This window comes from Glycine max, chromosome 12 (genome assembly GCF_000004515.6).
Source record: "Glycine max cultivar Williams 82 chromosome 12, Glycine_max_v4.0, whole genome shotgun sequence".
Classification (NCBI taxonomy): domain Eukaryota; kingdom Viridiplantae; phylum Streptophyta; class Magnoliopsida; order Fabales; family Fabaceae; genus Glycine; species Glycine max.
Window position 1 is genome coordinate 2,069,394 of NC_038248.2, and position 24,131 is coordinate 2,093,524.

Below are 24,131 nucleotides of genomic sequence, written 5' to 3' on the forward strand. Positions count from 1 at the left end.
TATATATATTAAAAGGAAATTTAAAAAATATATTACATAAGTTTTAAACGAATAGGAGCAGTAAATTATAAACACATAATAATAATAATAATAATAATAATAATAATTAATCACAATCTATTATTAACGTTCCGGATATATTTGTCGCATTTTTCATACTTTTAGGGACTAAATTTTGTATTTTCATCTGTTAACGTATTTGTCAGCGGTGTGGGAAGACAAAAAGTCAAAAAAATATTATGACAAATATGCACATGTGCTTGCAATCTGACAATCATTTCAGACAAATTTGTCCCTGGATGCCTATTTTATCAACGGTAACGGAAAGAAGTTAACGACAACATATATTTATCCTATCGCACTTTTTTCACTTTCAGGAATTAAATTCTATATTTTCATCTTTCAGGAACGCATTTGTTAACGAATTACACATTAAGGGACAAAAATGACTATTTATCCCAAATATATATATATATATATATATATATATATATATATATATATAAATTTAAATTTTCATTAATGATGGTGATTAAAAACTCATTAATGGTCTTGTAGAAGTAAAACTAATTCATAAATTTAAATAAATAAGATTGTAAAATAATTTATATAGTTAAATTCCTAAATATAATGTTACAAAACTTTAAAAAAAACAAGAGAATATATTTTAATATTTTTTAAGACATATTAATTTTAAGAATTTTATTTTATATTCCATTATTTAAAGACATCAGTAAGATTGATAAATTAATTACAACAGCTTCTAAATTAAAATAAATTATAAAATTATGAAAAATTTAATTAACCATTATTTTAAATGTCTTACTTTTAATTTTGATATAAAACTAACTTTTACATTTTGAGCATTATCAGAACAATTAAACGCCACCTAACAGAATAACAAGCAACATGAGTAGAAAACCCTACATTTACATTACTTGTAGTGTTGCAGAAAATTGAAACTAATATGAAAATTTTTAAAAAATTAATTCCATAAATTAATTTATATCAATTATACTTACACATCAATTTAAAAATTATAAATAATAATTCGACTGATCATGTAAGAATTCATTTACAATGTTACAAATAAGAATTCATTACTTACTAAACTTACGGAATGATTGATCAATCCTGTAAAAACTGACCATTGCTTATTCCTGTAAGAATTGGAGAAATGTAAACGAGACAATTCACTAATATCAGTGGACAGGTTAAAGCTTCTCGTATTTTCACACAACTGATTTGCGAAAAAAATTTAAAGAAATATTGGACATGAACGAGTTATTATGTTTTCAAAGTAATACTTTGCCGTATTATCTAAAAACTCTAAAAGGGACAATCCTTTGCATTCCCAAAATACTGGTAGCCTTAACAGGATCATGTACACGTACAGCTAACAATTCCACATTATCTAAAAACTCTATAATGTCGTTTCCCATGAAAAAACGAAAACGAAACGTAACGTCATCTTTCTGCAGTCATCAATGTAGGTGAAACGAAAGCTCTTATGACAGATACAAAGCTTCTAAATAATCATCAATGTAGGCCAAGCTCGGCCAATGATCTGTACGAATACGAACTAAAGTTGAAAGATCACCAACTTCCATTTGGAAAAGGAGATGGAACCGTGGTGGAAGAAATATTAGAACAAGAAAACAACCCAGGTTTCTTTTTCTACTATTGCTAATAGCCCCCTTCTCATACTCTTCATCATTGTAAGTAAGACGGAGTGGACCCGTATCATGATTAGCAACAGAAGTAGCATCAGGAGAAGCATCTTCCCAAATGACATTTTGAATGATTCCCCCTTCCCATATGGCATCAATAAGTGGCTCCCCACTCACACCTACGACAAAGCGTGCCAAATGGCGCTCAGTTGCCTGGATCAAAGAGGTTGCAGGGACATCAAGAAGCTTTACTGATTGAGTTCCACTGATGGCAGCAATCCCTTTGCCTCCTTTCAACTGAAAGGTCTCCCGACCAGTGCTGGAGGATGAGCCACATGCCTCCCATAAAGTATTGAACAAGTCAAAGTTGTATCGAGGTATTTCATCTTCTGGGATGTCTGCTGGGACAATAGCCTTGAGAAACATGTCTTCTATGCCTACTGTGATTCCTTGAAGTTGACCTTGGATGATTTGACCATTTTCTGCATTTGTTTCAATGTGAACATCAACTATACCTGGTGTGGGTTCCCTGGGCTCCAAATCAATCTCAACCGTAGCTCTATATTTTTCCTCTTCCCTGGAATCATTTCCAACACCAACAGGAACAATACTTAGGGAGGCATTTTGAGATGCTGGATCTTTATTGTAAGGTTCACCAAGAAGAAATGGTATACGATAGGATGGAATTGACCCATATGGTGCAGATGACGAGAATTTTAACACAGTAGCATATATAGCAGGAAGTGCATCTACCTCTTCCAAAGATGTGGCAGTTTTATCTATTCCCAACATGCGATTGAAAGTATTGGATTCAAACCTCAAACAGCATGATATTCTGACTATGAGACCTGGCATATGTCTGAAGTCAGGAATGCAGGAAAAGTACTTCCTTAATGTGTTCAAAATTTCTGCAACTTTAGAATCCATGACACGAAGTGGCTCTTGTGGCTGATTTATTCTTGCAAATTCAGGAATGATCTGTGTATTGGAACTATCAGAAAATTCCTTTTCCTCAACAGGAGATTTGAGGTCTCTGATGATCTCCAGATAAGTAGGTTTGGTGTTACTTACAACTAAATTTGATAATGACAGAGACCAAAACTGTTTGACTAGCAACGGGACCAGACGCTCAAGGTGAATGCAGGATGATATGTTTTTAAATGTCTTGAATTTCTGAGAAGGTCGAGGTGACTGAACATTGAAAAATGAGGTTGGATGTGAAGAGGAAGAAATTCCAAGGATCATGTCCCCCAGATTCAGGATGTCTCTAAGCTTCTTTCCTGGAATGCAGACCAACATACGCAAATAGATCCTGCAAAATACTATATATCAGCACAAACAGGCAATCATTTTTGCAGGCCCTCTAAACCTTCTACAGCTATCTTTAACCAAGAAATAATTCATAAGCCAGAGGTGAAGGAGAAAACTAGAACATTATGTCAAGAGCAACAATTCATAATATAATACCTTGAATTATCACGGACCTCCAAATCAGGAAAATAGAGACATGTAAAAGTAAATAGACGAGATAGCCTAAGGAACAATCTAGAGCTATGGTGATGCATCAACATAGTTCGGCAAATTCCAAGAGCTCGACTTCCCTGGGACCATGATTTCATCCCCGTATCTGGGCCATGTTTCTCCACAAGGAAAATCATGAAGTTTGTGAGCAGCTCTAACAATGCACGAGGAGGTATTGCCTGATTTTCAGCAATTCTATCAAATATTGGGAAGCAATAAACCAACTTATAATCCATCCTCACATTTGGAAGCAAGTGCTTATCAAATTTCTGAAGTAAGCACTCACCCAACCAAGAATGCTTTTGACATGAGAGTAAACGGTCAACAAAAGCAACAACAACGGGAACCAGTCTCCTACTCTCCAACATCATGTCCACAAGCAACCCCTAAAAAACAAAACAAAGAAACTTGAGTACATCATGCCTGACACACAACACTGGTGAAAAAACAAGAGCTCTCAGCAGCAATGAACCTTGGAATCTGAACTCTTAAGTTACTAGCATACTATGGTACAACCTTCCAATAATTAGAATGCAACTTCTAAAATAGAAACACTCTTAAGCACCTGTAAAGTGCAAAATATTGCGGAGTCCAACATATTCCTTGTGGTGGAAGGATCGTTATTGGAATGAGACGACGAAGCAATCAAAAACTTATGGAAGGTGCGGAATGCAACGGCAGTCTCTGTGCTCCCGGGAGGCAACCATTTGAAAGAAGACACGCAAACAAGGCCATCCTCAAACAGCTTCACCGGATCAATTAACTCATCTGAACCACCTTTCAGCCTCAATACACGAGCACAAACCGAGAAAAAGGCAAGAAGGTCAAGCTTCAAGGCTTTCAAAGCCAGAGGATCAAACAAAGCAGGATAGAAAGTGGAGCACAATTCAAGGGTGGGCTTTGTCTTCTCGAAAATCATTCTATTGAAACCCAACAACCAGTGCAGCGCCAACAAGCGAAACACCAAATAATGCTGAGATTCTCTCGAAATCAACAAGAGCCTGCGAGAAACCTCTCCCTCTTGACCATCAAACGCATCCAAGAAACGCAGATACATGCTCAAAACGACATGGCACAGAATAGGGTCAAAGGAATGAATCATTCCAAACAACTGCACCTTCAGCATGGAAGGTTGCAATTCCAACGCCACAGCAACGGGAATTATCATACACACAAACTCCATCATTCCGCAAGGAGTCATCACTTGCGGCCACTCCAGCAAAAACGCTAACGCCCTCCTCAACTCCTTCACATTCAATCCCAAACCTATATCCGAACCCGAACCCGAATCCGTCACGCAATTCGGCGCGTTGAACGGAACCATCGGAACCGATGTGTTGAGAATCGAGACGTTGAGTTTCCGAGCGACGATGTTATGAATCACCGAAGTGAAGAGCAAGAGGTAACACTGCGAAGCGTGAGTTCGCTCGTTCTGGCACAGATTCCACAAGTGTCCAACCACATCCGAAAGCAATCCCGGTTTCCACCGCTCCAATTCCCTAAGGCATTCGCACGCGACGCCGCGCGTGTGCCGGTCCGAACCGAAATTCGGCCGGTTTATGACCGTCAGCAGCAACTCGACCAGCATATTCTCCGTTTGAGCCTCGACGACGACGTTTTCAGATGCGCAGATGAGAATCGAGGAGGTGGAGACCATGAATTGGTCCTTGAAGGCGGAAGCCGCGGCGTCGATGGGCGCATGGACGACGGTTTTAAACGCGTCGACGAGACGGTGGAGGTGGTGGTGGGAGGTGAAGAAGGAGAGGGAGAATTCGTCGAGGAAGACCAGGAGTTGGAGCTTGAGGGAGAGAGGGAAGTCCTTCCGGTGAAGAGAGGAGAGAAGTAGATCGAAGAGAGGATCCAGAGAGTTCCATTTGCGGTGCACGCCATTCTGGAAGTTCTCGATTAGGGTTTCCCACTCCTGAGTTGTAAGAGGCTTCAACGGTGGTGGCGCCGCCGCTTTCTCCGCCATGCCGTTCACGCTTCGGCGAAGTTGCTCTTCACTTACTTCAAGATACTAACACACGCACGCACGCATACAACATGTGTTTCGCTCACCTGGACCGGTCGGGTTTTGGTTCGAACCATATTTAGTTTGGCCCGGCCCATTTCTTCTTTCTTCAGTTTTATTTTTTTCTTAATTCCGAAATTCACGCAACTCTCTTTTTTCCTTTGCTATTCTCTTTCTCAGTTCTCAGTTGAATCGTCTCGAGTCGTTGCTTGACAATCGCAATCGATAAGATAAGCTAAAAAGCCTCTTTTCAGGTGCATTCTGCTGCTTAGATTTGCGCGCCTATGTAGATTTAGTGCAATTTCATCATGTAATGTTATATTCTAACAGGTGTGTTTGGATAATTGGATGCAGTATTTTGTAGAGAGTTGTGTTTTTTTTTTCTGCGCACAAAACTATGTGAATTTTGACTTCAGTTGGTCTGTGCTGTTCTATTATTGTACAAATTAAATTGGTCATGTTTTCTGCATTCTAGGAAGCATTGTTCCAGAAATTTCTCATCAGTTCAATCAGAAGTTATTTGTTTAAGATGTTTTCCTTTAAGCTGAAATCTGCATTTTAAATATATCCTTGTCTTCAATAGTAAATTTGGTGCATGAAAATTTCACAAACAAGTGAACATAAATATTACGTATAGATTTTTATCCTTTGCTGTTGTGGGAAAATAAAAAAGAATATGATGTCCACTATTTGAAGTTCTATGCTTTAGAAACAAACAATTGCTACTCTACAGACAAACAATTAATATGTTTCAAGGAACAGTGAGTCTTAGAAATTCTTCTTTTTGCTCAATTTGGAGATCACCTGTTAGTTGGGGTGGTGTTGCGTTATGCTAGTTGTTGTTTGGTAATAATAAACAGTAGTCATTTTACTAATGTCTAGGTCCAAGAGAATATGTATTGTTGGATTTGAATGCATTTACTTAAATTAAGATTTAAGGGAATAATGTTCACTGGCCTCAATTTTATGCACGCTGACCAGAAAGTTGGTTGTTTTGGAAAGCTTGGGAGCACAAACATGGAAGAATATAATAAGAGCAGAGTGAAGAAGGCAAGGTTGAACTCATTGCTGACAACCTTGCTAGATGATCCTATACTTTCTGATTTCCCCAAGAACCCAACTTTTGCAGATGTTGACACTCTGATCAACCTTGAAATGGGTAGCGCCATGCGCATTTCTGTCCTGAAATTGGATGGAACTACATTTGGTAATACTTACATTACTATTCACTATTGCAAATTGAAAATTTAAAGCTCTGATCTGATTCATTACTTATTTTTGGTGGTGTAAGATGTGACAGTGATGAATTCAGCGACAGTCAAGGATTGAAACTTGCCATCAAGAAGAAGGTAAATGACATGGAACAATCCAGCATGGGTCACCGGCATATTTCCTGGTGAGTTGCAGTTTTCTTTTTCTCTTTCCATTGCCATTTCTTTTCTCAAAATGAGAAAGAAGTTAGTGCACTACTTTGCTGTGCTCCAGAAGCTACTGCTCATTGCAATAGCACTCAAGTCAATGGTATAATATTTGATTTTATAGCAATAGTTCATCTCTGGAAATCCTGATTTTGTGCAACTCTGTATTACAAAAACTTATGTAATTGCAGGAAGCACATATGTGAAAATTATTGTTTGTCATGCCATAACAACAAGCTCCTAGACGATAATGATGCACTTCAACATTTTGGTGTGAGAAATAATTCTCAGGTTAGCCTTTTGTGTTCTGCATTCAAATGGATTTTGTATCTTTTCTCAGCTAACTCACTTTCTCTACATTATTCTCTTTTTCCAATATTGGAATTTTAAGCATCACATATCCTTAAAATAATCGTTCTTCCTATGGCATTGTTTTATTATACTCGTTCTCATATTTATGTTCAAACAAATCGTAAAAAGCTTTGATTGATAACCTTTTTTTCCTGAAAAATGTTATGTTTTGCTTGCATCTTAATTTGTTACATTATCTTAGCAAATAGGGCATGTCATTTCAAATAGAATTATATTGCTTAGTATAATGAAATCTAGAATTTGAGTTCAAGAAATCAGTCCTTTCTCTGATCTTGTGTTTTGATATTTCATTGTTGAGTTTTATTTACAAATTCTTTAGTTTTTCTTGCTTTGTCCACTTATTGAATGGCATCTTTAACAGTGTAATTTACTGGTATTTTATTCCTGTGCAGGTTCAATTTGTCTCCTATGTCATGACAAAAGAATCTCGGAGGCACTCGAAGAGGAGAAAGCACCATTTTTTTCATGGCCTTAATAGGCGCTCCTGATCAAACAAATCACCATGCTGAAAGACTGAAATCCTTGTTGATACAGTCTGTTCTCATTACTTGGATTAACAAAGTAAGGATACCAGGCAACATAACTTCAACATTTACTGTTGTTTCAACTTGCAATCTCAGCCGCTAGTAGCCTTTCCTAGCAGACAATCGGACAAGCCAGTGTCACATTAGTTTCTGTTTGAATCTTCACTGTATAGAACATGGAAAACTATATTCCGTGGAGTGCATTGGTCTCACATTTCATTGTCTAAAATCCGTGTTGTCCTGCAGCTATCTTTTGGAAGCCGCTAGAGGATGTAGGATTGTTTGGCCCATCCTTGAGCTAATGCTTATTTCTCGTCTTAGTTAAAATGACTTTATATACTTGTACCTAACGTCTCGTCTTAGTTAAAATGACTTTATATACTTGTACCTAACGTCTATCTAAAAATATTTCTCAATTTTGTTGCAAACAGTAATTCGAAAATATGTAAAAAAAAAACATTTCTCACTCCCAAAAAAGTAAAAAACACTAGAGCATTACTTATGCTGTTGTTGATGTTGGAAGAGTTGGTCATTTTTATCTCTACACTCAAATAACACAAAAATACCCCATTAGTGGTATCAAAACTAAAAAAAATAAACCGTATCAACCAGAGCAGCGTGAAGAAGGCAAGGTTGAACTCGTTGCTGACAATATTTGCTAGATGATCCTATACTTTCTGATGTCCCCATGAGCCCAACTTTGACAGATGTTGACAATCTCATCTAACTGACTTTATATTATTCTCTTTTTCCAATATTGGAATTTTAAGTATCACACATCCTTCAATGAATTTTAAGTATCACTCATCTCTGCTAAACTCATTCTCATATTTATGTTGAAACGAGTGTCAGTAAAAGCTTTGACAACCTTTTTTAATTTGTGAAAAAATGATTTGCTTGCATCTTAATATTTTACCTTATGTTAGCAAATAGGGAATTGTCATTTCAAATAGAAATATAGAATCATATTGCTTTGCGATTATTATGCTTACCTATTCTTATATTTAAATCTAGAATTTGAGTTAAAGAAATTCCTATATTTATGCAACTGTGTCTGGGTCTAGACTATAGTCAGTTCATTTTTTGTTACTTTGTAGTGGCATTTTCTTTGTTGAGTGTTCAATACAAAATTAATCTTACATGGTCGCAAAGTATCAATATAAATAAATAAATAAAAGAAAGTAGGTACAAGATGATTAATATATATGACGACGTACCCCAAGTGAGACGCTAGTAAATTATGATTATAATTAATTCTAAAATATATTCTAGTGTGATTTGCTAATATACTTCTTTTATGAAACAAGTGAGTATACTTAATAAATGCTTATGAGATTTACTGATATACATCTATTTATTTTTTACACGTATGCTACTATAAATACTGTGATTGATACTAAAATACCTTTGGATGTTGGTTAAGAAGACGTATAATTATAGCAAATAATAACTTACGTAATTAAAGTTAACATATACATAAAGACAATTAAGATTATTCTAAAAGTTAGGCATTGATGACAAAAATAAATAAATAAAATTACAAATAAGACCCAAAACCATGCAGATTAGTTGATCCATTCGGGTGTTTTGCTTCTTTATTATTTCTTTCTTCTCTTGTTACATTAAGAACTAATATAGTTATTTAAATATGTAAAAGTAAAACAAGAAATAACTATAAGAAATATGCTTAAAGAATATCATTAATGTCTATGCATAAAAATAAAAATTTTGCAATATAATATAATTGGAAATAAATAAGTCAACCTAATATCAATAGAGAAAAAATTATGAATTACTCAACAAAATTGCTATGTAAGCATATTATCTTTGTATTAATTTCAGTCCTTTTTAAAATCACCAAAAATTATAATTTATAATTTGAAAATACTAACAATTTAAAACCACAACAAATCATACTTTTAAAAAATTAAGAATCACATCATCAGTTATCATAAAAATCCTAACAACAAAAATAAAAAATAAAACTTTTCAAATCAGGAAAAAAATTATTGAAGATTAAAAACAAAAATTAGACATATATCAAAAATCACACTATTTTAACCTTAAATTAATAACACAAGCAATATATTCTAATTTAAATTAATTAATAATTTTAATATATGGTATGATAATTCAAATCAATTGAATAGTTAAAGTAATGATAAAAATAAATTAAAAGTTTGGTTTTATACTTTTTCATCTATATTCTTTTTCATTTATAAACCGCATGGAGAGGATATAATGAACTTTATTGATCTCTCATTTCAAAGACGGAACAAATTGATTTGAGAATTGAAAAAGGATATGGGGCACTGCCCTCAATGATACTTCTGCTCTCAAGAATGTTATTAGTATACAAATGCGGTCAGAGGAATAAGAGTAATGTACTAAACAGTATTAAGAACTTAAAAGATAATATAATTCTGCTCTAATGTCAGGGCTTCAAACTAAAGAAACCTAATCTCTGGCAAAGGAGAGAAGAGATAATTGTTATGACAATTACAAAAAGAATTATCTTCGCTCGTGCGATCTCCCAGATTCCAATGGATGTTTGGAAGATTCTAGATAAGTTCTACCTTTAGCATCTGTATGTTTCTCTTCCCTGGAATCATAAGATGCCTTTTGCCGCCGCAGCATATCCTCTGCATAGCGGCGCCACAATGCTTCTCTTTCTTTTCTTGGAACTTTGTTATATCTTGGATCAGATTTTAAAAGACGTTTAGCAGTAGACCAAGAATTAAGCACTGTTTTTCCATCGTTGGTTTCTTGAGATGCAGCATCAGAAGTCAATACTTCAGCCAAGAGAACTCTAAACTCATGTGCACAACGCTGGTCAAATCACAATGGTCACAAGTGTTAAGAGTGGGACATACAAGTGCCACTGTGTCGTAATTATCACTGAAAAGCACACATGTATATATATGTATATATATATGTCCATATATGTAAACCATAAAACACAGACAATAAATATAGCAAAAGAGGATGACATAGAAAACCACTAGCATTATATATTGCACTTACTTCCTGAAGCATCTTGACATGTTCCCGAAAGAGCTTTTCCGTGTCCGATGGATCAAGATCAGGATTAGTTGCACGTCTTTGAGGATCCTTTTCTAATTTAGGCTTAGATTCCGTCCATGATGCCTAAGAACAGGAGCACACAAATGTCATTAACTTATAATTAATGAAAGAAAATAGGATAAACCAATTTATCACCATTAACAGCAACTTCCTACTAACATAAAGCAAATTACAAGCAAGGAATCTTAATGCAATTCAACCTTCCAAGTGTTAGAAACATTCATTCGCATTTAATCTAATTCTTATCTATTTTTTCAATTTATCCCTCCTAATCTACTGAATTCGGTTTAGTCCTATTCATGATGGTACTGTATAGCATCTAATCAGAAACCGGTAGAACAGCTGAAAAGATATCAATACTCAACAAAAATGAAATTAATCCAACGGGGCTACAAACATTCTAATCCTTTGAGATTATTTTTTTTGTGTATGTGGGGACTTAAGTTGATTATTAAAGATGAAAATAATAAATGTAACCATACCAAAAAACAATAATCTATACCAGAGGGTCTTTGATTGTCTCCACAAGTAAAGCTTGAAAAGAAGTAACTGCCTCCTTTCTCCGAATTTTTAGTCGCACCCTTTCCATTTCCTGTTCTTCTCTTTCCTTTCTTTTGCGCAGCTCCCGTTCTCTTTCCCTGAGCTTGTCCTGTAAACAAGTTTCAACTTCAAGTATTGCTTCATAACCAATACAGATACATCACAAAAAAGTGAATGAAAATGAGTTGTTGGGAGAACATCTATACACAAATAAATCAATAGGAAAACTGAAACAATACCCATATTCCCATAATAAAAGTCACTACAACAAACTTACAGCATCCTCTACACACTAGGAACATAGAGCAGCAGTATGTTAAGGAACCAATAACAATAATAATAGAAAAAAAATTAGATGACAGTTATTCTCAATTCTATTTAGCAGCTTATGTTGATTAAAAAAGGCATTCAGCACACATTAACCAGTTAATACCTGCTCCTCCCTTTTAGCTTTGGTCTCTCTTTCTGCTGCATGTTCAGCAGCTTTCAGTTCAGATATATACTCATTGAACAAAACTTCCCTATCCTCATGCCTCACAGATTTATATCTTGGGTCATCCCTTAAGCTTTCTTTAACCTGCATCAACAGAACAGAAGACTATAAATTAGAAGGCACATGTCAAAGAAAAGGTAAGACATGCCACATTCAAAAGTTACACACACACATGTACATGTATACTCCCACTTGTTTCTAAAAGGAGTTAAATAATGAACTATATCCTTGATTAACAAATCCAAAGTTGAAGCTTGCTGTGAGAAAATGAGAGCTAAATTTTCTGAATGTGCTTCAGTGTTTTTTCCATCTAGCAGAATGGACTTAGCACTTTAAGACAAAATGTGTTTCAAAATCCTGCATCTAAAGAACAAGAATGAATGTCACAACTAATTCAAAGTGCACCCATACCCTGGCCCAACGGGAGTTAAAAGACATATCTCCTCGCTCTTTAAGCATTGACTTAAAACTGGCAGCAGCAGCTGCACGCATTGCTTGAGCCTTTTCTTCAGCAGCTTTCTTCAAAGGAAGCACTCTGAAACACAAATAGGAACCCCATCAACCAGCATTCTGTAAAAGTCCCATTTGATAATAAAAAAAACCATCTACCATGCAAATTCAAAGAGTTCAGAGGGCATAAGGACACACCCACAGAGAATCCGAGAGTCTGTCATTAGCCTACTACCTGCTGACTCATGTTGCTTTCAAGGATTATCAATAGAAATCATTTCTCTGTCTAGGAAAAAGTTCAATATTAATGCAAATGAGGAACCAAACCAAAGCAGTACATATACACACAAAGGAAAGGACTAAGCCTAGTCGGATGCACCAAATTTCGAATAACAAAATCAAAAGGATTGGCCGGAAAGATGTCATTGATTTCAAACAAATTGTTGCATACAACAATTGTGCTGATGCTGGTGTAGAAAAAAAATAGACACCGGCATGCAACAAACATGACTTAATTCCTTCATCTTTATGCCTATTTGTTATGAAGAAGATGAGCTACATTAATATAATTCCCCTCTCTAGGGCATTCTTGGAAGAGAAGGTAGAATGTAAAGAAGGTTAACAAAGGAAATATTGCATCTGCACTCCCAGTTAACTGGTAGATTCTGTAGAGCCAAGAGGGTGGCGGGAAAAAATTGCATCTCATTGAATATATATATATATATATATATTAAGCTGTACCAACTACCAAGCAAGTATATGATTGGTTATTTGCATCCCAAATTCTAAACCAATATATTTCCGTCCGTGCCAAATTAAGCTTAACAACCTTAACACTTTTCTCCTTTTAACACTATCGACCTGAAGAATAGCAACCATCAAAACCCATTCTAAGCAGTAGCAGGATCCTGTGAGTTTCGCAGCAGATCAATAGATAGTATCCTAGCTCCTAGATACGTACTAAATACAAATCAAGACATTGACATCATAACATGTATAGGTTCATCGAATTCCTTTGACAAAATATTGAAATTTCAACTGATAACAGAATCTTGGATTTCAAGTAATTAGTGTTACATAAAGCACAACTTTGAATATTGTCATCAATCATCACACTTTTGAGGTTGTTAACCAACCCTACCCCATAGTCAGACTAGTGCCTTCCAGCATTATCTTTCATATTTCTAAGTCAGCAGATTTGCATTTGCCAACATTATTGCAAATCCACAACATGATATTTATACTGTATTGGCTAATTTGTGGATAATTCAATCTCATGTTTGCCACTGAAGGATGTATTGCAACCATAATTCAATTCAGAAACATGCCTATTAAGAGAAATTAACCAAATATCGGCCTTCTCTATTTTGTATGCCCTACATACATGATGAATGATCAGAAAAACCAAATGAACTATTAAATTTCCATGTTAAGATGCTTAAGAATGACACAGATACAAAATACAGACTTCCAGTCATAAAACCTCCACAAAAGCATCATATGATGTGTATAATTGTTTGATGTGACAGGCCAACTCAGCTTCCAGGCTAGGAGGTCTAAAAGCATGATCAGTGTGAAAATTAACAAATCAAATAAGTAAATATGATGGACAGGATGCTGCTTATGTGAAAACATCACATGCAAAAAAGTTGACAGAAAGCTAAAAGGAATATCCTATCAAAATGCAAAGTGGCACCTTTCATTCAATAGGTGCTCTTGTTCCTTGCGGTCCAATGCCTCAAACCGTGGATCGTTTCCCCATTTCTTCCGGAAAGTTTGAAAATCAGTATTGTAATTAATATCCTGAAAAAAAGGTAGATAGATTTTACAACAGAAAAATAATAAGTATGAATGAGCATCGAAATGAGGTGATATTAACCTCTGAGGCTTCATCCAGTAACCGCTTAAATCCTTCAATTGCAGCCTTCTGTGCAGCACGTTTTTCTTTGCGTTCTTCTTCTGCACGAGTTTTAACATAATGCTCAAACAAGGATCTCCTAGCAGAATAACTTGGGATGGCCTGTAATAACACAGATTAAAATTAAAAAAAAAATTGTAGATGACAACATAAACAAGACAAAATGTGCTGATTAAAAAAAAAAAAAAACAAGACAAAATGTGAAAAGAAAAAATATCAAGATAGAAGAAAATACAATGTTGGGTGTAAAACATCTAAAAGGAATAGACCATTTTAAACCTAGGTACATTCTCTCAAAAAAAATTCCTAGCTATGCATATCCATCAGAGAAATTCCCCCAAAGAAACCATGGACAGAAAACCACAAGGAAGCTATTGAAGATAATCCTATTCCAAAAACTCTGCAAAAGGGGAAAAAAATTCCACAAGAGTCCAATGAGGCACGCCAAGTTTTACCTTCCCACCCAACCCACCCCAAAAAACAGTGTTAGAAGTAGCAAGTTCTTAAAAAATTGAAAGTAGCAAATGCTTACAAAATTGAAAGTAGATATAAATATAATATTAATGTGGCTCCTATGCTGAAACGTTTATATACATGGAGAATTTAGAACTTGCTGTTAAATCCATTACTCAATCAGGTGATGTACAAAAAATTAGACTTAATTCCACACAATTTTTTTTGTTTTCACATTTTCACTTTTTGACAAAAAATTAGACTACTTACTCATGAAAGGTATAGAATTTGTATAGAAACTGTGTCTTGGATGACCACACAAAGTCTTTATTTATAATGAGCGAATAGGATCAGTAATGGTTCATAGGATCACTCTAATAATAAGAGTAATAAGGAATAAAGCCCTAATTGCTATCTAATGATAAATAAGAGAATATTATGTAATCTAACACTCCCCCTCAAGCTGGAGCATATATGCAATATGAACCAAGCTTGTTACAAATATGGTAAACCTACTAGCAAGGAAAGGCGGTTCTAGCCATGTGGTCGTGCTGAATAAATGACAGCTCAGCGGCAGTCAATGAAGGCCTGTGGTTACGACGGGTACTGTTTACCTGTGAAAAGAGCATGCAATGTAAGCGTGAGATGCACGCGAATGGGGCCACGTGTGCGGCAGACAGCAACGCGGTTGTGGCGTCTAGGTCATCAAAGACAGGCAATGATGGTCTCTAGTAGGCACCGACGAAAGGGCGTCGGGAAGGCTTCCAAACAAGGCAGAGACGCAGTGTGGTACTGTTCACTGCGATGAGGGACTGCGCAAGCAAAAAGAAGTGCGTGAGAACACGCCGGTGGTTCTTCAAGACATGATCAATGGTGCAGCCTAGATCAGCGGAAGAAAGATCCGCGGGTTATTGGCCGGAAAGGTCACAGAGCTCGGCCACAGCCACTGCTAGTGGCCAGAAAAGCTTAAACTAGTTATTGAAAAGAAATGGCGAGTAGAGGACCCACTGGGGACAGTGGGTCCCTGGTGAGACACGATTTTTGTGATACCTCACCCACGAATAAGAATAATCTGCTCTGATACCATATTGAATTTGTATGGATACTGTGTGTCTTGGATGACCACACAAAGCCTTTATTTATAATAAGCAAATAGGATCAATATTGATTACATAGGATCAATCTGATAATGAGAGTAATAAGGAATAAATCCCTAATTGCTATCTAATGATAAATAAGAGAATATTATGTAATCTAACAAAAGGCATAACTACCAAATGGACACCATTACAGACATCATACAGCATGACAGAATTAAAACAAAGTTGACAGAAATCCCAGCAGCATTGAGCAAGACTACAACTGCACAACTCATGCAAAGCCTATTATTATAAGAGTTCCAATTGAAGGAAAGGCCACTGTTTCCCAATCAAAATAGATAAATAAAAAACATTTCATTTCATAAAACCTTAAAGCGTGGATCAAATACTATCTTTGGCAATTCTTTCTCCCACTTTGAGAATGGTGCCACTCCTCGCTCCTTAAGCATCTCCTACAAAATTCACAGGCACAAATATACACAACATTAGATATAAACTAAGGCACATTTGAGAGTGCATCACGGTTCATGGTGTATTGCTTACCCAGAACAGGTTTAAATAAGACATGAACACAATTTTATTCAGTAAATCTTACAAGATATAAATTTTAGCAGATTTTATAGTTATGTAAAAATGCAGTAAGAAGGGATTCAATGTCATATTATCAAGAACTTCATTTTGCAAGTGATATTTTACATGGCAGTTGTTACACTGGTAAAACAAACGAGAGGAAAGATTGATTTTATTCAAGACAAAACAAGGGTTCAAGCCAGGACCCGAAGTAGGAGAACACCAAACAAGATGAATACAAGTATGTGAAATGGTGCAATAGATAATTTAATTATGCAGCAATTTAACAATCTTCCATAAACTAATTTGATGATTAAAAATTAAAAAACAATATAATCACAAAAAAAACAGCAAATAACATCCAAAAAAAAGTACCACCAAATAATAAAAACATAGGGTGGAAGAAAAGCAAAAGGGGTAGGGGGAGGTACATTTCATATGATAATTTTAATGTAGTTAACAATCTATTATGAAATCAGTGCAGGAGGATCAGGATTCCTCATTACAGAAACAAAGACAACACGGGAAAGAACTACATCAGCTCAAAGAAAGAAACTAATATACCTTAAATTGAATGATGCACTCCTCCTTTGAAGGCCCGTTATCTTCATCTTCAGAATCTGAGGATGTATCAGAGACATCGGCATCACCATTAGTATCTTTTTGTTTATCTTTGTTATTATCTACTTGCACGCCCTTAGCTGTAGAATCAACTGTTTTTGAACCATTTGATTCAGGTCCTATTTGTACTGATGGCGCATGAATAGAAGAGGGAGTAATAGGTGTTCCTGAGTCCTGCAATTTCTTCTTGATCAAATCCAACGCTGATGATGAGTTCTGTAGAGTAGAGGGTTTAAGAGCTGCAGCATCACGACCACCAGTATTAATAGCAGGAGCATTCAGAGTAACCATTCCAGACCCTCTATCAGACAATACATTAGTATTTGGAACTGACATTAAATGATCTTTTGTAACATCACCATCCTGCTTCTTTTTCAATTCAGCCACCTCATTTGGGATTTGCCAGCAGCTAGTCTAACATAGAACAAAAGAATAAAAAAAGTGAATAACAGATAAATAGTATATAACTATATAACTATATATATATATATATATATTAACTGTACATGTACATTAAATACAATTTAGCAAAATTTACATTTTAAGATCAGGTGAATATATTTCCTATTAGGAAACCAAAAGAATGGCTAATGTGTTGATAACATGACTTATTAGCCCATATTTCAGTTTATGTTCCAAAATTGGAAATGTCAACAATAAAAGTGGTTTCCTTGCTTTTACCAAAACTTTAAAACAAACCAACAAAAAACTACTGCATGGTAAGAGACAGCATGCCAATAAAAAATCCCAGAAAGGTTCTCACATAGAAAAGTGTGTATGTTGTAAATCAGAAATAACTCTTATGCTATTCCAGAATATACATATATGCATCAGTGAGGCAGATGCATCTGTAATAAATTATTTTGTTAGTTCTATTAATTGTCCAAACAAATGGGATACAGTTTGTCTCCCAAAGGGAAAGGGTGGTCTGGAAATAAAAGATATCAGGACATTCAATAAAGCATTGCTGGGAAAGTGGAGGTGGGATATGATGCAGCAACACACAGAACTCTGGGCTAAAATACTGAATTCCAAGTATGGAGGGTGGAGAGCACTAGCTGAAGGAAAAAGAGTCAACAATGAATCAACATGGTGGCAGGACCTAATGGCGGTGTTACACGAACAGCGGATGAATACTGTGCTCCAAACTGAAACAGAATGGAAGGTGGGGTGTGGGGACAAGATCAGATTTTGGGAGGATCCATGGACCGGAGGAAGGGAAGCACTAATGACAAAATATCCTAGGTTGTACCAAAATTCCTGTCAACAACAACAAGTCATTCAGCAAATGGGGAGCCAAACCGGAACAGCTTGGGAATGGAATCTTGAGTGGAGAAGACCCTTATTTGACAATGAAGTAGACGCAGCAGTCAGTTTCATGGAAGAAATATCACAGATACCAATCCATCAACAAATAACAGATTGCTGGATATGGAAACCAGAACCCAGTGGCCATTACTCTACAAGGAGTGCTTATCACCTGTTGCAAGGAGGAACAGCAGAGGAGTCTTTGGATGAGGCATTAGTGGACCTATGGAAGCTACAAATCCCAGCAAAAGCATCAATCTTTGCATGGCGACTCATCAGAGACAGACTACCAACCAAAGATAATCTGAGAAGGAGACAAATACAGATGAATGACACAATGTGTCCTTTCTGCAGAAGTAAGGAGGAGAAAGCTTCTCACTTGTTTTTTGATTGCCCAAAAACAAAACCCTTATGGTGGGAATCCCTATCTTGGACTAAAACCATGGGAGTTTTTTCAACAAATCCAAGGCAACACTTCATGCAGCAACCAATTGGCATAAATGGAGGGAGACAGTATTCTAGATGGAAGTGCTGGTGGATGGCCCTTACCTGGACTATTTGGCAGCACAGAAATCGGACTGTTTTCCTAAAAGAGCCATTCAATGGAAGCAAGCTGCTGGAGGATGCAGTGTTCCTAGTATGGTCATGGCTTAGAGAGTTGGAGAAAGATTTTGTAGAGCCCTATAATTACTGGTCTAGTAATCTACCAGCAGCTTTTTGTATCTAGCACAACAATGAAGGGTTTTACACTGTAATAATAAATTAGGTCTGCAGCTTGGATCCTAACACAATTGGATCCAGCAGCCTACCTAGAATTAACATTGTATCTTTAGTACCCCTGGTACTTTCATCTATTTATAACATATCATATTTTTGCTGATCAAAAAAAAAAAAAGACAGACCTCTGAGATATAAAAAAGCCTTCAACTATACTATATTACTATCAGAACTCCTCAAATTTCCATTGTAACTGCTAGGACAAAGAATGGTTTGGACATGTCTAACACACCCTCACACACAAAAGATCTTTGGGCAAGAATCATGAATTATGTGCAGGTCCATTTGTGGAAAAAATTGACTTCAATATGTAAAATGGGGGTTGACAAGGATCATATTCCTAAACTCTCCTTTCCTATGAAGCTTAAGCTATTCGATGGATGCCCATGAATGATTTCCTCTCCTAAAAATGTTATCCAGCATGCAAACCCTCCATTTTATCATAGTGAAGCCAAGAAAATCTATCCTACAGCAAATCAAGTGCAGTGGTAAAAAGCAATCTGCAGAGTTTTGGCAGACTGCTTCAACCAAATCAAATTAAATAGCTTGTATTTTCCTTTTCTTTCCCTTTCTTTATGATCAAAAATTGAATAGAAGACCTTACTTTAAATGGATTTATTAAAATTTTGGTTTTCAAAATATTTCAATGAATTTTTGCACACTGCTTCAATCCATGCAGACATGTAGCCAAATCAATCTGCTAGAAAAAATGCTTACTTCTTGTTGTTCCTGTTTCTTTTCCTTTCTTTCACAAATTATCCTTCTACTAGAGAAGTTCATATCCAATTTTTTAAGTTCCTCGATCTCGCCTATGTACATCCCACATAATCTCATATGGAAAAGAAACATTATTCCTGTTTTCCTCATCTTTTCAATAATATTACACCAGCTAATAGCAGTTAATAATAATGATAATATAAAGCTGTAGAGTAAAACAAGGGAAAGAACGAAGAATTTGTCACAGCAATGTAAATAACAATTTAGAAAAAGCATAATTACAAACAGGGAACAGGCAACATCATGTTAGAATGTAACTAGGTAGGTCATCCCAGAAAGACAAGAACTCAAGGAGACTGGCAGAGTGGCAGGAGAATAAGACAAATAACTGAAATAATATAGTTGATTGACTCATGAATATAGGAACCATACCTTGGTTAGATTGTTGTAGTAATATTTTTTTCCATCACTAGTGGAGACCAACCGCCAATCAGTACCAGGCAAATCAATCCTATTAAAATTAAAATGACAAAAAGTGAGAAGGTAAGATTGTAAGTCTTTGGTTATAAATAACACACTTTTAAGACCCAATAACATTGTGTTACCAAGAGAAGAAATTATAAATGTAAGTGAAAATACATAAAGGTCACCTAACCCATGAGCAAAGAATCTCATAATACCCAGCACTGTAGCAAGACACTATATGTAGTTAAAATTCTAGCAATCCAACAGTATTGATACCAAAAACTCCTTCAAACCTTATAGATTTGTTAATAGGAACATCGGACCCTTCCACACCAATCAATCCATATCTCTATTCGTAAGGCATTAAACTTTCTTAAGAATGTTGGTTGCAGTGAATTCAATTCTTCAAGAAATATAATTGTAAAGCCACATTTACCCTATGTTTGGGGGGAGAGAAAAAAATTGAAATTTGAAAACTTATCTTCTTTGATTGAAGATAAAAGTTAAAAATTTTCAATTTTTCTCTCCATGTTTTGTCTCCAATTCAAAATGTTGAAATTCAAATTTTCTCTCCTCTTTCATTTTCTTTCCTTTCATCCAAACAACCAAAGTTCACACTAAGAGTTAAAGTTTAGCACCCACATATTAACAAAAGATAGTACGTAAAAATTGTTATCATTCAACCCTCACTCCCTTCATTCATTTTAAGCATCTGGAGATGGGGCCAGGGGGATAATACCGGCTTACCACCATCCCCTTTCCTTACTACACAAGTAATAGAACTAAATTCTAAATATGAAATTGAAAGACACTTTTTCAATGTCAACAGGAAAAATAGAGAAACAACAACCCAGTATATATTAGAAGTTAGTGCAAGATGAAAAACAACATAACTTGTACAAAAAGATAGTTATTGCCACCAGAATATAAGTAATGACATACATTGAAACTGGAGTGGGCTGAGCAGAAACTTGGTGAGACTGCAATCCAAAAATATCAATAAAATGAATGAAAAAAAAAATAAAAATATATATATATATATGTATATAGGAATCACAAACATTACGACATATGAAAGTAGGCAGCTTTGGATAGTAGGAAAGACATTTAAAATGATTTTCTACAGTTACGTGTAACAGTTTCAGTCTACAAATATCTATTATTCGAGGTTTTTACCATTGGTTAGGTATCCAATATCCTACCTACAATAATTAAATATTATATATTGATAATATAAAGTATACTGAAGAATTTTGGTGATAATTGAAATTATAATTAATTTAATAAAAAAATTATTTAGTGATGCAAGACACAATAAGGTATAAGATCTGCCAAGAATACAGGTTCTATGTATCAGTACCTCCCCTTTAAAGCCAGAAGGTTTATGATATGTTGATTCTCCTGTCACAGCATTATAATAGTATATAATTCCTGCTTCAGTCTTGTGGGCTGTCCAGGCATCCAATTGATCATTATTAGCAGCATCCTCATTCAAAGTGTCAACGGAATTTAATTTCTTCTTATCATCTACAACCACAAGAACAAATGTTAGGAATGAGATTTCTATTGCATGTCAATGAGAAAAAATAATTCAGAGGAGCAGTAACATTGTATTGTGCATACCAGCAGACCCTGAAATAACTTCAGTTTGCAAAGCAGTTGTTCCCCTCAGCTGATAACTGGAAGCGGAAGGTGTAGGAGTGCCACCGGCAGCACCCACAGGGGTAACACCAGGAGGTTGAGAATCAGGTATTGGAACAGCAGGGAGAGCAACACCACGTGCTGGAAATGGAAAGGGACCAGGAAAAGGAGCAGGGTATTGAAGATATGGTGGCCTAAGTACACCACTCATCTGTGGGGGCTGTAACCAAAGTCCCTGAGGGGGAGCAGCCAAGGCAGGTATGGATGGAGCAGCAGGATTGGAGGATATTATCGCAGATGATGCTAATCCAGGAGGACCAGGATTCCCTTGAGTAGGCATTACTGGATGCACAGGAAAAGACAGGGCAGTTGGCATCCATGAAGTAGCTGGGCAATAATTAGGGTCAGAGGGTGGAGGCATTAGGGATGTAGAAGTATGAGCAGGGACAGAATGTGGGATGCTTGACGCAGATGACAATTTACTAACATCCTGTGCAATAGAATCCGACATGTTCGGCAATAAGAAAGTAAAAGTAGGAGGAAATAATCATTGTTGAGATTTTTCCATGTTAAAACTATTGCTGCACCAATTACACAATGCCAATGCTCATCACTAGAACACTACATGATATCCATTTTTCATTTTAGACAGTCAGAGTGTACCTATATCACACATCTGAATACAACATTTTTTTGTTATACACTATTGCATGAAAACCTAATATAAGTAACACGTATAGAACCCGTTATGTTATCAACATTATACATACATCACGAAGTAGTATGTAACCAACCAAACCTTTTCATTATCAACATTATACATACATCACGAAGTAGTATGTTACAAATGAAGCAAGGAATTGAAAGGTTTTGGTGTTCACTCATAACTAATCGTTGATTGGTAGCAGGAGGAAAATCTCAATTTCAATTGTTTCATAGTAGAGGGGTGACCATATTTTATAGGGTGGAGAATAAAGGAGTTGCACTCCTGACTCCACCACTTTAGGATTTAGGGTTTAGTAATCTTCATATATTGTTGTCAAACTGATCAAGTGTCAAGTAATCCTCATACCAAATTTTCCAGCTACTTAAAAACAATCATATCCTAGAATATTGAAAATTTTCCTAAAATATGGAATCACTCAAAACTTATTCCCTTCTCTCTAATCAATCTCACCAATTGCACTCTCTTCAATTTAATGTAAGAGTACGGAGCTTACAGTGCTAGATTGTGCATGCTGCTGGTTGCTAGAAAAAATGGCACCACTTTGGGGAATATTATATGAAAATGAAGGAGCGGCATGTGAAGAGACACCTGGAGGTTGAACAACCATGGGATTCACTGCAGAATTGGATATAATCGCCTGCATTAAAAAATAACATATATAACATACATAGTAGAGTGTAAGAACACACGTCTGAGATTGAAATACAACATCGCATCACCACAAACCTAACACGTCTGAGATTGAAATGCACTTTAATTTCTGGTCAACCAATCTAAAGGATGTTTTTTCCTAGAGGGGATGGGTTTGTATTATTTTGTGGGCTGCCTTCGGTCTCTCCTAATGGGGTGCAGACTGTAATTGTCTTGCTTTTATCTTTGTATCTTCAGTACACCTAGTACTGAATTTCATATATAATATATTGATTTTTGCTGTGCAAAAAAAAAAAAAAACTCGGTACTGTACTTACGGGATGCGTCGATAACAGCTGGGAACTCCCAGAAGCGTTAACATTCTGAAGCATGCCATGAGCGAATGGCGACGCCGGTGCCGGAGCTACAAACGCAGTTGCGTTAAATAATATTGCATGAGCTGTTGCTCGAATTGATTCAGCAGAAATAACATTCCGTGAATTAAAACCATAAAGAAAACGTAAAAGTGCAGTAGGTTTACCAGTAGAAGGAGTTGCAGGAGCAGAATTAGGGGTGGAAGAAGCCATGGGAAGAGGCGTTTCTCCGGACACAGGTGGCTGCGCCTCCTGCGGCAACCACGCCGGTGAAGCCATTGTAAGCGATCTGCGTTCAGAACAACCGGCGAGGTATTAGACAGAGGAAACACGGCAACGAACGAGAATTTTCGCAAAGGCAAATCGTAATTTGTAAGGCAACAGACATAGGGATCAGAAATTCGATGTAAAGCAAATAAAGAATGAATTGAACAAAGCAGAGAGAGAGGATGATAACGAACCAGAGTGAGAGTGTGGAAAAGGAAGAGGAGTGAGTGTTTTGAGTTGGAACTTGGTTGAAAGGAAGAAGAGGCAATAGGTCGGTTATGCTATGTATGTTTGGAGTTAGGTTAGGGCTGCCTTAGCTTGCTCGGACCGACCACTCGAGTGCAGCACCGCGGGCTTGGCTTAGTCGGTCCTCATCTACGTATTAAGCTTAATGGCACTTTATCATTTTTTTTTTCGCACGAATTTTGTCTTTAATTTTTTTTATCATATTTTCCCCACTTTTTCAAAAAAAAAAAAATA

At 36.1% G+C, this 24,131-nt stretch overlaps 2 protein-coding genes and 1 pseudogene across 7 annotated transcripts; 1 reads left to right on the forward strand and 2 right to left on the reverse strand.

Moving 5' to 3' along the window:
* Positions 1–1,316: 1,316 nt before the first annotated feature.
* On the reverse strand, positions 1,317–5,330 carry LOC100801171 (AP-5 complex subunit beta-1). Its single transcript, XM_003540655.5, has 3 exons — positions 3,757–5,330; positions 3,138–3,577; positions 1,317–2,982 (listed from the first exon to the last, which is right to left on the reverse strand). The coding sequence occupies exons 1-3, from the start codon at positions 5,161–5,163 to the stop codon at positions 1,509–1,511; spliced, it is 3,321 nt and encodes a 1,106-aa protein (XP_003540703.1). The 5' UTR covers positions 5,164–5,330; the 3' UTR covers positions 1,317–1,508.
* Positions 5,331–5,368: 38 nt separating this feature from the next.
* Positions 5,369–7,620, forward strand: LOC100803298 (U11/U12 small nuclear ribonucleoprotein 25 kDa protein-like; annotated as a pseudogene). Of its 2 annotated transcripts, none has more exons than NR_146380.1 (5): positions 5,369–5,456; positions 6,184–6,409; positions 6,494–6,598; positions 6,812–6,911; positions 7,385–7,620. The product of NR_146380.1 is annotated as a U11/U12 small nuclear ribonucleoprotein 25 kDa protein-like, transcript variant 2 (transcript). The 2 variants fall into 2 exon arrangements; NR_146379.1 differs by having other exon boundaries at positions 5,392–5,532; positions 6,205–6,409.
* A 2,180-nt stretch (positions 7,621–9,800) lies between these two features.
* Positions 9,801–24,035, reverse strand: LOC100806139 (pre-mRNA-processing protein 40C). Of its 4 annotated transcripts, none has more exons than XM_026124548.2 (17): positions 23,846–24,035; positions 23,552–23,673; positions 23,349–23,434; positions 22,874–23,017; positions 21,636–22,143; positions 21,373–21,539; positions 20,955–20,992; positions 19,980–20,058; positions 16,689–17,159; positions 15,923–16,006; positions 13,963–14,103; positions 13,780–13,886; positions 12,045–12,168; positions 11,574–11,717; positions 11,103–11,249; positions 10,541–10,663; positions 9,801–10,414 (listed from the first exon to the last, which is right to left on the reverse strand). In XM_026124548.2, exons 2-17 carry the CDS (start codon positions 23,661–23,663, stop codon positions 10,412–10,414), a joined length of 2,478 nt encoding a protein of 825 aa, XP_025980333.1. In that variant the 5' UTR covers positions 23,664–23,673; positions 23,846–24,035; the 3' UTR covers positions 9,801–10,411. The 4 variants fall into 4 exon arrangements, with proteins under 4 accessions (XP_025980333.1, XP_003540642.1, XP_006592053.1 ...); XM_003540594.5 differs by having other exon boundaries at positions 9,801–10,345; positions 23,846–24,033; XM_006591990.4 differs by lacking the exon at positions 23,846–24,035 and having other exon boundaries at positions 9,801–10,345; positions 22,874–22,995; positions 23,552–23,585.
* Between the last annotated feature and the right edge of the window lie 96 nt (positions 24,036–24,131).

Bases quoted from the DNA above. Each gene is read 5' to 3' on its own strand.
- LOC100806139 (XM_003540594.5), bottom strand. From the start codon at position 23,663: ATGGCTTCACCGGCGTGGTTGCCGCAGGAGGCGCAGCCACCTGTGTCC. The intron at 20,059-20,954 runs GTATGTCATTAC...TAATTTTAATAG, and splicing joins CAGCCCACTCCAGTTTCAAT to GATTGATTTGCCTGGTACTG. The intron at 16,007-16,688 runs GTATATTAGTTT...TGAATTTTGTAG, and splicing joins AGTGCATCATTCAATTTAAG to GAGATGCTTAAGGAGCGAGG.
- LOC100801171 (XM_003540655.5), bottom strand. From the start codon at position 5,163: ATGGCGGAGAAAGCGGCGGCGCCACCACCGTTGAAGCCTCTTACAACT. The intron at 3,578-3,756 runs GTGCTTAAGAGT...TTTGTTTTTTAG, and splicing joins CAATATTTTGCACTTTACAG to GGGTTGCTTGTGGACATGAT. The intron at 2,983-3,137 runs GTATTATATTAT...AGTATTTTGCAG, and splicing joins GAGGTCCGTGATAATTCAAG to GATCTATTTGCGTATGTTGG.